General features: G+C 36.3%; 1 protein-coding gene across 7 annotated transcripts; it reads left to right on the top strand.

The window, feature by feature from the left end:
• Positions 1-1,906: 1,906 nt before the first annotated feature.
• On the top strand, positions 1,907-18,238 carry LOC141361473 (protein NLRC3-like). Of its 7 annotated transcripts, none has more exons than XM_073862865.1 (7): positions 1,907-1,976; positions 2,367-2,465; positions 2,583-2,693; positions 3,015-3,128; positions 3,471-3,566; positions 6,647-8,437; positions 13,363-13,710. In XM_073862865.1, exons 2-7 carry the CDS (start codon positions 2,416-2,418, stop codon positions 13,676-13,678), a joined length of 2,478 nt encoding a protein of 825 aa, XP_073718966.1. In that variant the 5' UTR covers positions 1,907-1,976; positions 2,367-2,415; the 3' UTR covers positions 13,679-13,710. The 7 variants fall into 7 exon arrangements, with proteins under 7 accessions (XP_073718966.1, XP_073718969.1, XP_073718970.1 ...); XM_073862869.1 differs by lacking the exon at positions 13,363-13,710 and adding an exon at positions 18,056-18,238 and having other exon boundaries at positions 1,910-2,246; XM_073862863.1 differs by having other exon boundaries at positions 1,910-2,246.
• The last annotated feature ends 593 nt before the right edge of the window (positions 18,239-18,831 follow it).

The raw sequence follows: 18,831 nt of genomic DNA on the forward strand, positions 1-18,831 counted from the left end.
TTCTGAAATTATTACAAACTATTTTTTGGTTCAACCCAAAATGCTCAATTATTTTAGCCCATTGTTGTGTCAAATATATATTTTTTGTGTTAACTGTAACCCAGCTTTTGTGAATATTATTAGTTGATATAACAGGTAGAGGCATTTACTGTCTCTCTTTCATATTTCCCTGAATCTCTCTCTGCACATCTAGTTGCTCTGTGACATGAAATAAACATATTCAATAATCTAAACTTTACTGATATTAATTGTGCAGGCATCAGTTGTATGTCGCCCTGATTACAGTCTTACTGATGAGCGTACAGTTTTAATGCAGCGACACAAAGTTTTATTAAATGATGAACTTTACATTTCAGCTTTGGTCTATCGCTGTGGTTTGCACAATAACAGCAGGACTTATTGAAAATACAAATTCATTATCTGCCAAACGCAGAGTCAAACTGCGCCATCTATGGACAAACACAAACTTTACAATAAATGGCTCTTAAATACAGTGTATATAATTCAACTGAAAGTGTTTTGTGCTCTTTTGTGAAGGAGAAAACCTCACACATTAACACATTATGATTTAATATTTGAGTGATACATAAATAAATCATGTCTGATCTGAACTAAACTCATGTTGAAATATCAGTTGATAGTCATCCAGAATTATTCCTCAATACTCCATCAAACTGAAGGTAAAACTCTGGAGTAAGTATGAAAAAACAGTCCAATCTTAAGTGTTTTGTGTTGTTTTTAATCTCATTGTTATCTGTCAAGTGAATGGCAGCTACTCATCTGATCTTCACACATAACTTACAGCTAATATTTTTACATGTGTGTTTCTATCATCTGTAAACTCACTGGTACACCGGACAGCAGTTCATTTAACTTAAAAAATAAAATATCTCATTCAAACAATATGTTATTGTTTTATTAGGTTTATTTAATATTCAGTGAACTATTTGCCTCTGGCCACCTTGTAAAGCAAGTTAACATGAAGTAAAATACACAAATTCACTTATCAATCATAGACAGTGGTGTAGTGGTGCCTGGAGAAGTGGGTATACCCTTAATTTATGCCCCCCAAGTGGGTATACCCATGCCATCAAATAAGGAAGTGGGTATACTCCGTATATTTGCGTATGCACTACAGCACTGCTCATAGACCTCAACAGTTAACACACAAACCTCAATAACACTGACTGTAAACAAATCTCATCAACTCAAAATGTGAATTATTAACTCTACCACAAACATAATAACAACAATTGATAATATATACAACCGTTCTATAACACAGCTGGTAAATTATACTGTGATGCACGATGGGTAAAACATGTCAATCTACAGACTAAAGCTTAGATAAAATAGGTCAAACTTGTTCTTGGTAATATGTTGTGTTGTTCTCTCAAGTATGAAATACTCTGTTTTGTGATAGTTGTGAGTTTATTATATGATCTGAGCAGTGAAGCTGTACACAGTTATTTTATATTGTGAAACATTGTCTGTTCTGTCAGTAAACACATCTTAAAGATCTCTCTATAATAAATCACTAAATGTGTCTCTGTCAGCTCAACTGAAGAAGTGTTTTGATGAATGAGAACTTCCTCACACTATGATAAATACAAATGCAAATATGGTTCACAAAAAATCAATTACATTATACCAAACCCATAATGACTTTTCTCCTTTAGTGGTTCAAAAGACATTTAGATTTCCGTTTAATCATTGTTAATGCTGATTTGTTTTTGTTTCATGCAGTGAAAATCAACACTGATGCTAAAACAATTTATTACTGATTATTACTCCTCGTTTATTAGTAAATCTATCAAATTATCAGATGTATGATGTAACGCTGTAATGCTTGTTTACTACCAGCAGAGGGAGAAACACCTCAAATGATTCGTCGTCTTGTCGGTGACGTCACAGGTTTAAAGCGAAAGTAAAATTCACTTCACTGTTTATTTATTTTTCCAGTCGCCATTTTATAGGTATATGATAAGCATGTTACGGTACTGTCGCGTGTGTAGTTGATATTTAAGGTTGAGAATTTTGATGATGTGAATCCAGTCAGATTGAAAGTTTAATTGTCGCGAGACGCCTTTCAGTTCTTTCTGTTCGGTTTCTCAAGGACTGATTTATTGTTTGTTTGATCGTTTCTTAAAATTTCTAAAACATCTTAATTTGAGCGTTATTTGTTGATTGTTTTGCGCTGTTTGTGACTCTAGACATCATTTGTGTTAATATTGTGTTAATGTGAGGTAATGTTGTGTAGTTATGTTGACGCAGTTGACGCATTCATTGATCTGAATTATAATGCTTGTTTATTTACTTTGATTTTAAGTTTATTTTGTGTCTGAATGTTATTTATTTTCATTCAGTATCAGTTTTGGAGATAAGATTGATCAGATTCACCTCTGGAGCTCCATCATGGATCAAACACAAACATCAACACATGAAGATTTTTCTCCAGGATGCAGGTACTTTACGTAAACACTATACTAGTCTTCATATTAAAGCAAAATATTAATTTGTTTATCATGGTCATCTTAAAAAAATGTATTAATGTAATTTAAAGTATTAAATCTGTGTTATAGTTCAGATTATCAGAAGAGATATTCAGAATTCAGCTGTGTCTCTATGAAGAGTAACGCATCTATGGGTCATCCAATAAATTTTAAGAGAGAGGAGACAAGCCCTGATAGCAGGTATATAAAAACTCTGAAACATATGATTATAGCTTTAATGGTAATTTGTTTTTGAAAAGAGATTATTTTTCTTTTCCATTATTCTTGTGTTTAGGGGTAGTAAATGTGATCTTCATTATTATACAGTACATGTTCACACAAAGAGACACGTCAGTGCAAGGCAATCACTCAGTTTTTGTATTAGCATTATTATTATCATAAGTGCTTTTTAACAAATGAGTTTTATGAATATCTGTATCTATACTACAGATAAACTCATTTAAAGTTACTTGTTTTGTAGATCAGTTCAGAGGATTAACTGTAATCTGTTGTTTGTTATAGTTCAGATCATCAGAAGAGATCAGATTCAGAGTCCAGCTTTGTGTCTATGAAGAGTGACGCATCTATGGGTCATCCCATAAACTTAAAGAGAAAGGAGACAAGGCCTGATAACATGTATGAAATTACTTTGACAACTATGATTGTAGTTTGATATTTTTTTACAATCGTGTGTTTTGTAAAGAGATAAGAAATTTTTCTTTATTATATCAGACATATTTATGAAGAGAGACATATCTGTGCAAGCACTCAGTTAAATTTACAGTCTTTGTATTAAAATAGTATAATAGTGTAAATGAAAAGATCATATTTTTACATTAGATAAATAACGCTAAAATTAAAAAAATTTATTACATTCACAACAGTTTAAAAACTGTAGACTTGATAAAGTAATGTGAATTAAAAATCCACTAATATTAAAGTGTAAAGTGATTCTTGATTCTCATTCTTGCCATCCAGACGAATCACAACAGAGCCTGACTGTAAGAGGAGGAAGATTGAGCAATCTGAGAATCAACTACAAGACTTCAATGAAAACATGAATCGTCGTTTCAGGTAAATAATATGATTTCATTTTAATTCATTGTAGATGCCTTTGCTATTTTGCCTAAACAAAGACCACATCATGGACAATGGCTTAGATCTTTTGTGCATAACAGAAACATGGCATTAGCCGGATGCGTATTCTGCACTAAATGAAGCCTGTCCCTATGGATATAGCTATCTGGAGAAAGCCCGCAGCACTGGTCGTGGTGGAGGCTTAGCAATATTTTACCGACAAAATGTGAAATTGTCACCTCTTGCTCTGCCTATAATGTCCTCATTTGAATGTATTGGTTTAAATGTAATTTTACATCCCCTTTGACAATACTCCTCATTTATCGCCCCCCCAAACAAAACGCGGACTTCATCACAGAGTTACATGACTTTCTTACAACAGTTTGCACTACCTCCACCAATGTTGTAATACTTGGAGATTTTAACATCCATGGAGACACCCCTTCATGTCCTTTTGCTGCTGAGTTTTTACAAATGCTGGACTGTCTTAATCTCAAACAACATGTTGACGTCCCTACGCATAACAGGGGGCATATTTTGGACTTGGTCATATCAAATTGTACACTCATTAGCAATATGTTGGTGTATGACATGGGTGTTTCTGATCATAACCCCATCTCGATGGAGCTGTCACTTCCATCTCCTCACATCAGAGACAAGCGTCAGATATGCTTTAGGAATTTGAAAAATATCAACACTAACATGTTAACCATGGATCTTCAAGGCCTTTTCTCAGTCGACTTCTCTTCAGCTAATGAATTAGTTGACTTTTATAATAAATCTCTGTGTAGTCTTCTAGATTTCCATGCCCCTGTTGTAACAAGGACAGTTACTTTTTCACGTTCTGCTCCTTGGTATACCTGTGAGCTGCGGATTATGAAGACAGCTGGTCGTGTCCTTGAGCGGCGTCATAAGATCTCGGGACTTACTGTTCATAGACAGGCCTTCAGAGAACATCGGAAGGCATATGCAAAATCCTTGAGTGATGCACGATCAGAGTTTTATTCCAACATTATAAACAGCGGATCTGGAAACCCCAAACAACTTTTCACCACTATAAATCATTTTCTGAAAGCACAACCTCAACATCACTCTGAAGCTACAGAGGATAGGTGCAATGATTTCATACAATTTTTCAGGCAAAAAGTGGACACCATTCGTTCTTCTCTACTCTGCTCCACTGTTGTATGCACACAGACTGCAGATATACATTTTGGAAATACACAATTTTTTAGCTATTTTTCTGATGTCTCACAGCATGAGGTTGAGGAAACTATAAGGAAGATGAAATCCTCTACTTGTGAATTGGACCCTTTTCCCACAGTGCTTATAAAATCAAACCTCCGGGCCATTAGTCCTTTGATTACTAAGGCTATAAACCTTTCCTTTCAGGCAGGCCATGTTCCGGTCGCATTAAAAACAGCTGTCATTAGACCGCTACTTAAGAAACCTTCACTAGATCCAGAGGTTCTTACGAACTACAGACCTATTTCCAACCTGCCCTTTCTTTCCAAAGTACTGGAAAAAGCTGCAGCGTCACAACTACAGGCTCATTTAAAGGATCATAATTTATTTGAGAAATTCCAATCTGGTTTCCGCTCCTGCCACAGCACGGAAACAGCATTGGTTAGGGTCACAAATGACCTGTTAATGACAGCCGATGCTGGCTCTCCATCTCTTCTAATCCTTCTGGATCTGACAGCAGCCTTTGATACTGTTGACCATACCATACTACTGCACCGTTTACGAACTACATGTGGTCTCTCTGACGTGGTTTTTGATTGGTTTGCATCCTATCTCACCGACAGAACGGAGCATGTTGCTCTGGGAAAGGCTAAATCCCGTACATATGAAGTCACCTGCGGTGTTCCACAAGGCTCGGTGCTTGGACCCATCTTGTTTATTCTTTATATCCTTCCCCTTGGTCGTATCATCAGCCGACATAAAATTTCATTTCACTGTTATGCTGATGACACGCAACTCTACCTGAAGACAAACTCAAATACATATGCTACTATGTCATCTTCCACGTTGAATACCTGTCTGGAGGAGATAAAGGCGTGGATGCAGCAAAACTTTTTACAGTTAAACAGCTCAAAGACTGAAGCAATTCTTATTGGCACCCCCCATCAGGTGAGGACATCTCTTCTTACCAGCATTACTTTCTCAAACCATAACATCCTACTCTCAACATCGGTTTCCAACTTGGGTGTTATTATGGATTCCAATTTGACCTTCGAGGCTCATGTCAACAACCTGTGTAAAACTTCTTATTTTCATCTAAGAAATATTGCCAAGCTTCGTCCCATGCTCACTCTCGCAGATGCTGAAAGGCTTGTCCATGCCTTTGTTTCCTCCAGACTGGACTATTGTAATGCATTGCTCATTGGGATCCCTGCCAAAAGTTGTCAGAAACTACAGTACATCCAAAACAGTGCTGCTAGGATTCTGATGAGGGTGCGAAAGTACGACCATATTACCCCCATCCTTAAAACACTCCATTGGCTACCGGTTACATTCAGGATTGAGTATAAGGTCTCTCTGCTTACTTACAAGTGTATTCATGGAGATGCACCCTCCTATCTTAAGGAACTCCTTACCCCACAATCCTCTACTCGTTCTCTCTGCTCTGCTACGAGGGGGATCCTAAAACTACCGAGGACAAAGCTCCGTACTATCGGGCTTTTTGCTCAGCTGCTCCCAGATTATGGAATGCCTTACCTGTTCACCTGAGGATACCACAGACTTTAAATTCTTTTAAAAGTGGACTAAAAACCTATCTTTTTAAAAAGGCATTTGAGTAACACTGCATCACGATTAGGTTTTATGTCTTTATGTGTATTTATCTTTAAATTTTCTTTGATCTGTTTTAACTTGTAGCACTTTGAGATGTTTGGCCTAACATATAAAGTGCGTTATAAATAAAATTTATTATTATTATTATTATTAAACAAAACATTTTACAAACCATTAATATGTCATGTGTCTTATGATGCAAACACAAACGTTTACTCTACACATTTTTACTCGTACAAGTATTTGTGTAATAATCTGGTTTATTAATTTTTAATTTACAGTCATGAGTCTAATCCTGCTGAAGTCCTGAACACATTCAGATCAAATCTGAGGAAGAAGTTTGAGTGTTTATATGAGGGAATATCAAATGAGAGAAACCCAACACCACTAAATGAGATCTACACAGAGCTCTACATCACAGAGAGTGAAAGTGGAGAGATCAGTAATGAACATGAGGTGAGACAGATTGAGACACAATCCAGAAGAACAACAACAGAGGAGACACCAATCAAATGTAATGACATCTTTAAACCTTTACCTGAACAACACAAACACATCAGAAGTGTGATGACAAAGGGAGTCGCTGGCATTGGAAAAACAGTCTCTGTACAGAAGTTCATTCTGGACTGGGCTGAAGAGAAAGAGAATCAGGACGTCCACCTCATATTTCCACTTCCTTTCAGAGAGATCAATTTGATGAAGGACAAAACACTCAGTCTTTTAGATCTTCTTCATCTTTTCTTCCCAGAGACAAAAGAAATGGAAATCTTCAGTGATAAATATAAAGTGTTGTTCATCTTTGATGGTTTGGATGAGTGTCGTCTGTCTCTGGATTTTCACAGCAGTGTGAGGTTGTGTGATGTAAATGAATCAAGCTCAGTGGACGTGATGCTGACAAACCTCATCAAGGGGAATCTGTGTCCCTCTGCTCTCATCTGGATCACCTCCAGACCAGCAGCAGCTGATCTCATCCCCTCTGAGTGTGTTGATCGAGTCACAGAGGTACGAGGCTTCAGTGATCCACAGAAGGAGGAATACTTCAGGAAGAGAATCAGTGATGAGAGTCTGTCTGATCAAATCATCTCACACCTGAAGTCATCCAGGAGTCTCTACATCATGTGTCACATCCCAGTCTTCTGCTGGATTTCAGTCACTGTTCTAGAGAGAAAATTGAAGAGTAAAGCAAAGAGAAAAAAGATTCCCAAGACTCTCACTGAAATGTACACACACTTCCTGATCATTCAGACAAACATCAAACATCAGAAGGACTATAGAAAGACTGATAAAGATGAAGAGATGATCTTCAAACTGGGTAAACTGGCTTTTGAGCATCTTGTGAAAGGCAATGTGATCTTCTATGATGAAGACCTGAGAGAGTGTGGCATTGATGTAGCAGAAGCATCAGTTTATTCAGGATTGTGTACTCAGATCTTCAGAGAGGAGTTTGGTTTGTATCAGGGGAAAGTTTACAGCTTTGTTCATTTGAGCATTCAGGAACATCTAGCAGCTCTTTATGCTCACATCTCATTCACAAACAACAACACAAATGTGTTTGATAAAATGAAGAAACAAACTCAAAGAGAGAAGATTTCAGTGTCTGATCTGTATCAGAGAGCTGTGGATGAGGCTCTAAAGAGTAAAAACGGACATTTGGATATTTTTCTTCGTTTTTTTCTGGGTTTGTCAGTGGAGTCGAATCAGAATCTCTTACGAGGTTTGATGAAACAGACAGATCAAAGCTCTCACAGCAATGAGAAAACAGTTGAGTATATCAAGAAGAAGATCAGGAGCACTCAATCTCCAGAGAAATTCATCAATCTCTTTCATTGTCTGAATGAACTGGGTGATCATTCCCGAGTGGAGGAAATCCAACATCATCTGAAATCTGGAACATTAAGTGGAGCCAAACTCTCTTCATCCCAGTGGTCAGCTGTAGTTTTTGTGTTGTTGACATCAGAACAGAAGATGGATGAGTTTAATATGAATCATTTTGTTAGAGGAGAAAACAAATCTGAAACACTAAAGGTTTTAAAGAAGCTGTCACCTGTGACTTGTGAATCCAGATCAATTCAGTAAGTGTGAACAGTCACTTTACTCTTGAAACTTTATTAAGAAAAACCTCACAAATATTTAGAACTGCAGATGTCATACAAAGTTTAGTGTTTGATGTTTTATCTGTGTGTTTTTATTTATTCACACATAAGACAAGCATTGAAACAAAGTCATGAGATGAAGAAAATCATTTTGACACATTTAGGCATGCAAACTCCTCACCTTTTGGCAAAATTCCCTGTTTTGAAGCCAAAATGGGTCACTTTAGGTGATTCATGCAGATCCGATGAGAATATATTTTGGGGGGCAAACCACTGACTTTACTATTGTACATATCCTACGCAAACGTATCTTGAAGTGTGTTGTCACTAAGCTAAGTGGGATGTAATCAAAGTCTGGAGTGGAGCGAAAGCACATTCTTCTCTCCACTGTATAAATTCGCTCCAGATCCACTCCGGATTTTCTGACTGTAGCTTGTTAAGCTGAGGTAAAACTTTAAAGGGGTCATAGGATGTAAATTGCTCTTTTTAGCTTTTTATGCCTTTAGTTATGTTCTTGCCATGTCTGCCAACTTCGTAAAGCTGAATATAAAACATGCAGACAGTGTCTTATATGCTTTCAGAGTCTGAAATGTGACATTTAGCAAGCTGTTTCAAAATCGTGTTGGTACCTACGTAGGCAACTACCTATTTGTAAAAAAACACCCTGAGCCATATTTGGAGTCCCTCATATGAGTGTAGACCGCGCCCCCCTGCCTTCTGTTTTGCTAACAGTATAGGTTCACTTAGATCTAAAAAACAGAGGTCTGACCCAAGACCCGATTGGGTCTAAAAGTTTCACATGTGGTTATTCACGGGTTGGGAATAATATAGGGGCATCGGGTCTCGAGTAATTTCAAAATGAATGTGTTTTTGCCGAACGGACCTGAACTCTCTCGCGTGTGTGCGTCAATGCCCTTTTCAAACCTCTCCTCTGTTGGCCAATAGCGCTTGCGACATTGTGTGTCATCAATAAAGATGTAAAGACAAAAGGAGATTCACATGGTTTAGCGAAATGGGGAAGATTGGCAAGCCTTTTAGTTCGTAGGTAAAAAAAAATCAAACAGCCAGGTACGTGTATTGTACTGTATGCCTAGGGGTCCCGTATTTTGGGGGTAATTGATTTGTTCCGTACATGATCTCTCGCGTCCTGTTTTTTTGACTGATTTGCTGATCTAACTAGTGACTGATACAGGTTTGTTAAACGTCATGTGGCGCCATAAAAACTGGAGGCAGATGACATCAAAATCCAGTGAAAGCGATTCAAGCAAACATACAGAGGAGACTGCTATCGAAATGCTCTTACGGTACTGATGTCATCCGGCTGACGGTTCCGGCATTACTGCATGCAGCAATAGCAGCAGGACTGTGTTAAAAGTAAAGCTGTAAATTAACAAACTATTACAGTTTTTCTCAATTGCTAAAACACTCTAACCAGGCTTTTGAACTAAAATTTCAAAACCATAACACAATTTTTCAAGAAGCACAACCATTTTGTGTAACGATAAACACTACTCCCCTGCTTTAACACATGAGTCAGATTTGGTGAACTTTTTCTTCAAAACTCTACACACAAATCCGTACATTTCTCAGTGCTTACACCATCTGGTCATATGGAAAGCACTAGCATTCAAAACTGTTCACTCAAGTCAGCACAGCTTAGGCTCAATTAGCAAACAATTACCAAGGTGGAAACACTAAGAGTCAAAATTGAACACACATCAATCAGATCCCTGAATAGATAGATAAAAGGGCTCAAATCAGTTCACTGAGCTTTGGAACAATGGATCCACAGAGAAATGAAGGAATAGGTTGAGGTGAAGGAGGAGGGAGAGGAGGAGGGAGAGAAGGAGGATGTGGTGAAGGAGGAGGAAGAGGACATGGTGAAGGAGTAGGAAGAGGAGGATAACGTGGTGAAAGAGGAGTAAGAGGACATGTTGAAGGAGGAGGGAGAGTACATGTACCAGATTAGTATAAGAATTGATCATTTATACTCTTCATTGAAATCGCTTCTCCCATCAGTAATGTAGGTTTTCTGTTTTACTGTTCTCTATGAATTATTATGAATAAATAATGAGGCTTTTGTATTTGAATGAATAAATAATGAGGTGAGTCTAAGAAAGGATAAGGGGCTATTTTGGGCATGTTTTACTCTAAAAAAGTTTCATTTAATATGTGTTGTTTTACTAGCCTGACGTTGTCATACTCAATTCTAGTCAGAATTTGAGTCTGATACCGCTCCATTGAGCTATAATTATGAGGCGTGTCTCAACCGAAAATGCCTCTGCACTCAATTGGATAGACCTACGACCAATCAGAGCAACGGAGTGTGTTACGTATGTTGAAATTACGTCTTTTGCAGCCTGACCTTTTCGCTACAATGACACTAACATTGTGATTATACTAAGTATGAGTTAGCGAACGTACATCAACACCTACTATGTTTACAACATTTCGTTCATATCACAACATTAAGTATTTACTAAGTCATACAGTAAGACTATCTCTTACCATTTGTACGATAGGTGAACTTCATCCACGACGATACCCATTACGTTGGCTTGAAAATATTGGAGCCTAGCATGTCCCTCCACTTATTCAGCAACCACGATTACGGGCTTCCGAAAAAAAGCTGTCAACGACCGCTAATTATATCCATCTCGTCAGTTGCGGCCAACTTTTGCCGAATCCCATAGGGAGGACGGAAAAAACAACAACAAATGCCTTGCTCGCGTTTCTCTGTTCCTCTTTTAAAATCAATGCTCTGTCGATATCTTTTAGAACAGACTCAATGTCAGAATCCACACAGCTGAATTCTCCAGCGGCAGCCATTTCGTTAAACAGATTAAACACACGGGCTCTTTGGTGACGTGGTTCATTACGTTACTGTTGATCATCTGTCCATCATCGTATAAAGCCCGCCCTGACAATTTGATTGGTTCGACCAGCTTTGGGTCTAGCATAATAACTCCTCAACGCAGAAACCCCAGACCGATCTTCCCATTCTCAAAATGTTGTGGGCGGGGCTAAGATCGGCTGGCACTCAGGCTATTGTTTTACGTTTATGTAATTCTAAATTGCATTGTTTCTGATATAAATTTTAAAGATGCATTTTTTAGTTACCGTCAAAGAGAACAGTAGTACTTTTCCTGTAAGTTAAATACTGCTGAAGAGACCTCTTGTTACGGTAAATCCAGGTAAGACAGGATGCGGATCCAAATGCAGTTAGGTTTTATTAATAATGACAACAAACAAGCAAAAACATAGCAGGTAATCTAACAAGGAACTAGGAACATAAAGTAACGATCGACATCAGACACTGGAAACACTTGGTTTAGATACACAGGGTAATCAGGGAAAACAAGACACACTTGGGGAACAATCATCACATGGACCAATGAACAAAAGAACTACAAAGAACTACAGACATGGATGACACAGACATGACTTCAAAATAAGGGTACAAGACAGGGGTACACAGATAGAGTTCGTTACACCTCTAAAGGTTGAATAAGCTAATCAGACAATAGTGGGCGGGAGCCGTAATAACTAGTGATTGCCAACTTGATGTGTAAAACTACATTAATCAAAACTCCTTAAGTGGCGCTGTCCCGTGAGCGGGACACCTAAGTTCACTTCAAAATTTTCCATATAAATGTTATGTATATCACAACAAACTATATATTGTTGGAAAGGTCTAAGCCTCTAGAATACATACAGTGTTTTATAAAATAAATTATGTAGGGAGAGTAATTGATTCAATTATAAAGAGAGTGCTCCTCAAAACATTTATATCCTGCTAAATGTCACTGTCCCGCTGGCCAACGTTTACTTCAGTGTTTTGCATGTGAATTCTTATCCAATCATGACAAATTATACATCATTTGAAAGCTCTAAGAGTTTAGATTTCATTTATGATCACAAAATCGTAAAGGAATGACATAGTGAGAGCCATTTTCTAAAATGCCACGGGTATACAGGTGGGCCCAGGTTGTTGTTATATATTTGTAACACTAATACCCTGTCCTACAACTAAACAATCATGACAAACTATATATCACTGGAAAGCTCTAAGAGTGTAGTTTTCTTATTGCATCACCATTTTGGAAAAATTATGATGTAGTGAGAGTCAGTTTCTAAAATGTCACAGTCACACTGCCACAGGTGGACTCAATTTGTTTTTACATATGTATAGCACTAATACCCCGTTCTAAACCTAAACAATTTTGACAAACTATATATTGTTGGAAAGCTCTAAGTGTGTAGTTTTCATATTTCATTGCCATTTTGGGAGAATTATGACGTAATGAGAGTCAGTTTCTAAAATGTCACGGGGCCACAGGTAGGCCTAATTTGTTTTTACATATTTATAAGACTAAAACCATACTCTAAACCTAAAAAATCATGACAAACTATATGTCACTGGAAAGCTCTCAGAATGTAGTTTTCATATTTCAAGGTCATTTGTTGATAGAAATAATGTTGTGACAGTTTTTTTTGTTACATGACCCCCCCCCCATAGGAATGCATATTAATTATTATATATTCATAAAACTATATCCTATTATAAATCTTCAAAAATGTTGACAAACTATATATTGTTGGAAAGCTCTAAGACTTTAGTTTTCATATTTCAAAACCTTTTTGCAGTAATATTAATGCAGTGACAGGAATTGAAAAATTTGTGACAAGTGTATGCTGCACACCGTTAACACCTAGTGGCCGTTGTTGGTAAAACCACTAAAAGTGTGACACACCTAATTTTTTGTGATTTTAACTTGAAATTTGGATCAGAACTACTTGAGACTTATGGCTTCATGTTTGCATTATTACTTTTGTGAAACATTAAAATTTTTATAATTTTATTTATAAAACTAATGTTATGGAATTATATTTATTTATTAAAGGCGGAGTCCACGATGTTTGAAAAACGCTTTGGAAAAGGAGACGGGCCGACTACCAAAACACACTTATAGCCAATCAGCAGTAAGGAGCGTGTCTACTAACCGACATCCTTGCCGGGTTGCGTATGTCTGGAGCGGGTCTATCAAAAGAAGGTCCAGATTCTATTGGGGTAGGGGCGTGTTTGTTTCGGTGATTTCAAATATCAACATTGGCTTTCAAACATCGTGGACTCTACCTTTTAATAAAACTGACACTTCTGAAAACCCCCAAAGTGTATTCTTTAAAACAAGACCAAGATTAGGCTTCTATACCAAATAATGCCAGAGTTATACATGCATCACAATTTCACCCCCCCCCCTTTTAGGGTATTTGCGCCACCTAAGGGGTTAAGTGTAATCAATCATTATAACATTATAAATCAAAAAAAAAAAAAGATCACAGATGAAGGTTGTGTTGCTCTGACTTCAGCTCTGAGATCAAACCCATTACACCTGACACATCTGAATCTGTCTGTTAATATATATTTTAAAGATGCATTTTTTTACCGTCATAGAGAACAGTAGTACTTTTCCTGTGAGTTAAATACTGCTGAAGAGACCTTGAAAGGTTGAGTAGGCTAAGACAATAGTGGGCGGGAGCCGTAATGAATAGGGATTGCCAACTTGATGTGTAAAACTACATTTACAAGTGTAATCAATCATAATAACATTATAAATCCTTATAAATCTAATCGCATTTGCAGTACATCTACTTTTAAGATTTAAACGTGCAAAAGGACATATAAATTTCCCTTTATTATAAGACATATGCAAAATAATATTGGTTTAAAACATCCATCATTTTAGTGTATGAATCATTTTAGTAGAGAAATAGCTGCCCACCCAAAAATTCTGACTGCCCCCCAGTCCAGCAAGCCTAGTATCGGGCATGAAAAAAATTGTTAAGGCTGCACATTAATCAAAAAAGAATCACGATCTCAATTCATACATAAATGCAAAATTACTACAGTTTACTTGCATATACAGTATTTCTCTGTATTCAGATGCTGCATTCACGTGTTCATGTATTTACATTACCATCCAAGATACTATAACAGTCAAACATGCTAACACATTTTAAAACCAAACCCTATTCATTCACCAATCAGACCAGGGCCCGGTTCCCCGATAACGTTCACTCTTAGCATGCTAAGAAGACTCAAAAAGATATATCTTACAAAAGTTGTTTGTGTTCCTAAGTGTGTTCCCCGAAGTGTCCCTTAGGAAGCTTCTTAAAACGCTGCCTCCAAGTTCGACATAACAATAGCGCTGTCCCAAGTGAAGGTGCTGAATTACTTGCGATCGATCTCTCAGGGATTGATTTTCCACTTCACGCGAAGGTGCATTACGGCGTTAAGAAAGACAACACGTTCTATACAAATGGAACATTACTCAAATTATTCCAGTAACATTTATTTTAACATAGTTTAAGTTATCCGTAAAATATAGACTTTTAATTAAATTATCAAATTGTCAGTAATAGAGGTGTTGTGTGGAAGTCTGTTTCCCCTATATTTCCCTTTAGTGTTTTTATAGCGTTTTTATCACATTATACGTTTATTCTATATATACATTGAAAGTTTTAATGGCTACTGAGATGTGTGTGTGTGCATTTATGTAATGTTATCTTGATTGTTCTTGATTTGTAAGTCAATTATTTTTACAGTATGAATCATATTATATGTATAATATATATGTATGGAAACAGTAGAGAGAAAAAAAGGAAAAAGACAGTTTAAAAGACATAAAACTGTCAAATATGAAATATTTAATAAATTGTATAATAGAATACATGATATTATTGCTTTTTAGTATAACCAATTCAAATCTTTAATCTTTCTAAATAAATTATAAATGTAAATGCTATAAACATTGTTTATTAAACATAAAGGGAACAGACTTCGATGGGGAACAAACTTCGACACAACACCGGTGCCGTCTTTGATTCATTAGTTCTGATACATAAAGTCAACTCAGTGATTCTTGGGAATTTGGATAAAACGGGTTTAAATTTTGAAAAAAAAGTTAGTTAAATTACAAAATCTGAAGGTATATCATTATAGATCAAGGTCTTGGCTGTTCAGCAATTTACCGGTGCAACCTCTCCTGTTCGTAATTTATTCATAAAATAGGCGTTTTTCCAGTTATTACTCATACAACATTTACTTTAGCCCTAAATAGAAAAAGTAACAATTTTTTATTTAATAAACATATTTTTGTATTAATAGAGACTATTAATGTTATAACTCAACAGCACTGAAGAAACATATTGTAAGCATATTCATTTAAAACAAATAAAACTCTGTCTGATGGTGGTGACATTGGCCTTATTATTCCAAAATGTATACCACTCAAGTCAATGGCTTCTTGCTTAAACTTTATGTAAATATTTGGTCCAAAAAATAACAATCCTGAGCACTGTGATGAACAAATATCAAATCATAACTTCCGAAAATACATAAAACCTGACAGAAAAGACAGAAAACCTGATGGTGGTGACATCTGACGGTGGTGACAAAAACCTAATATAGATTAAAAAAATAGATGAGTTGTTCACATTAGCCATCTTGTTTCCCCTCTGTTGCTAGCTACTTCAGACCTCTTCTTAAAAATTATACATTTATTTCATAATTTAATCTAATATTTTTTTACAAAGATGACGGTGTTGACATGTTATGGTTCTCACAGTAGCAGAGTCCAAAAATATGAACAAGTTTAAGAGAAAATAGCAAACATACAGGAGCTTGAGTGTTCTTGAAGCATGCAGCTGAAGGTTTGAAAATGGGGTCCTCGGGAATGCAGTTGACCCTGTAGTCTGATTTTATTGCTTTTTATAAATATCTGACGGTGGTGACAAATATGGGGGACACATTTTGAGCAATCACAAAATAATAGTAAATATTGTTCAAAACTCACTGTTTGTAGTTTTTAATACATATTACAATGTACTCTTTCATGTGGTAAATATATTATTCAATTCATTTATTACTTTTGGCTTTTTTAATCAAGTTGAAATGATTATCTCGTAACCAAGGACAGCTGATTTTGTAGGCAATGGGCCAGCATATAATCATTAAATTAATAAAAAATAAAAATAAACCTATAAAAGAACCTTACATATGTGCAAGGGACCCCCTGATTATAACATTGATTCTTTTTCTTCATGAAAATGTTATTAATTTCCAACAGAATTAGCACTTTTCTTAGTGGGACATGTTTTTGCCAAAGTTTCAAGAATCAGTGAACTGCATAAATAGCCCTGTATCAATTGCAAACATATTTTATTATAAGTCTTAAAATGTCCATAACATAAAATCATTGTCAGCATACCATAGTTGGACTGTGCTGCGCTGATTTCTAAAGACTGCTGCACAGTGGCGGCAATAGCGTTTTGCGCTCAAACAACGCTAAGAGAGAGAATGGTCCAGACCAACCTTACGAAAGTGTGACTTACAGAAGATATACTTATCGTACGAACGTTTTGGGAATCGTGCCATAGAGTTAAGAGAGAGGTTAAGGAAAAGGTTAAGAACTACTTAGCTGACTCGTGTGACGTTTAACAAGGCGGCAAACCGAAACACAGTCGGTTTACTTGGTGGATTTGGAGCGGAAATTTTCACACAAAAGAGAGGAAAAACAGCAAGGAAATAAGTTACCTCTGGCTGTTTTTCAATCCATAGGCTGCAGCCTCCGGAGATCGCATATGCAGGCTACGTACGTCATCAAGCCTCGTTTATTTAAGTTAACTGAGTATTACATTCGCAAGTCATAAACATACTACAACAATTCACGATTAACTAAGAATAATAGTCAACTTTATAACGTTAATTGTTAATGTTCTGAAATTAGACAGTCTTGATGAAGTGTGCATCTTAGAAATGCAACCTCCGGAGGCTGCAGCCTTCAGATTGAGAAACAACCTCTGTATCACTGCCACAAGTTCACCATTAGAAAGGGTTTTTAATACAAGGGGGAACATTGTAAAATGTCTGCGTTTCTCCCTGATGCCTCAAAATGTTGATTGTTTAGTGTTTTTCCAGTTTGAGTGTACAAAAAGCACAGGTGCTATTTATTCTAATTATTTTTATTTATTAATGTCAACATTGTTTATGTTTAACAGCTTTAACAAATGTTAAATTACTCATCTTAAGGGGTCTAAAATAAGAATAAGACACTTTTAAGACATGTTATTATAACTGAAAGTCCTGTGTAGCACATTTTTTTAGAGCAATAAATGTTTTTGTCGAAAAAAAAGAGAATTGTGATCTCAATGCAGAAAAATTGTGATTCACATTGTAGCATGAATCGTGCAGCCCTAGTTGCCGTCTCTTACAACATGTTTTAAAGAATATCTTCACCTAAAATCAAACATTTGTCATCATTTACTAAATCTCATGTTGTTTCCAAACTCACATCTTGGTTTTCTTCATTTCTCTACAGGTTGTGTGATTGTAATAACACAGATGAAGGTTGTCCATTATGGCTCAACGTTCTATAATATTTCTTTTAATATCTGTTTATGCACAAATATCTTTGAGCTGTGCACACTGTGCCCCCTTAAAAATTGGTGCATGACGCCCCTGAAAGGAAGGGAAAAAAATTCAACCACTGTAGATTTGATCTGTGTGTGAACAAACTGTCTCTCTGTTCTCTACAGGTTGAGTAAGTGTAATATCACAGATGAAGGTTGTGTTGCTCTGACTTCAGCTCTGAGATCAAACCCATCACACCTGAGAGAACTGGATCTGTCTGATAATAAACTCACAGATTCAGGAGTGAAGCTGATCTCTGATGTACTGAAGAATCCTGACTGTAAACTGAAGATACTGAAGTAAGATCATCTCTGATAGTCACACATGCACTAAGGTTAAGTTAAACATAAACTGTATGAAAAAGAAACACACACTACAATGTAAAGGAAATATAAAGTAAATGAGAAATCTGATCAGTAGTAAGCAGATACATCAGCAGATACATCAGCAGTCTCATGAATAATTATGAGACATCGATACATCATCAAAGTACTGCAGTGATTTCACCACATCACAACCTATGAAGATAAAAACATATGATATTAAAATTACATTAAAATGTATTTTCCTACAATTAAAATGAATGATGTTGTGTTGTTATATTTCCCCTACACACTTAGCTGAATAAAGTTACATAACTGGGGCGTCTATAGACAACACACACAAGACATTTATCCTCACCAGGTGTCCACAAAAGACAAACACTCAAGAGTCAGACAACATCTTGTTCATTCTGAACACAAACACTTGAGGAAATAAGATCATGTGTTCAACCTAACAGACTCTAGTGTACAGACATTTTGACGAACAAATCATGATTCAACAAAAACGTTCATACTAAAATTTATTTTAAATGTACGCAATAATCATGAACAATAAAAAGAACCCTATAATATATATC

Source organism: Misgurnus anguillicaudatus, chromosome 24 (assembly GCF_027580225.2).
Source record: "Misgurnus anguillicaudatus chromosome 24, ASM2758022v2, whole genome shotgun sequence".
Taxonomy (NCBI): Eukaryota; Metazoa; Chordata; class Actinopteri; order Cypriniformes; family Cobitidae; genus Misgurnus; species Misgurnus anguillicaudatus.

What these genes read in the sequence shown, in the direction of transcription:
- LOC141361473 (XM_073862865.1), top strand. Translation starts at nt 2,416, where the DNA reads ATGGATCAAACACAAACATCAACACATGAAGATTTTTCTCCAGGATGC. An exon ending in GAGACAAGCCCTGATAGCAG is followed by an intron (nt 2,694 to 3,014) that starts GTATATAAAAAC and finishes TGTTTGTTATAG; the next exon opens with TTCAGATCATCAGAAGAGAT. An exon ending in GAGACAAGGCCTGATAACAT is followed by an intron (nt 3,129 to 3,470) that starts GTATGAAATTAC and finishes CTTGCCATCCAG; the next exon opens with ACGAATCACAACAGAGCCTG.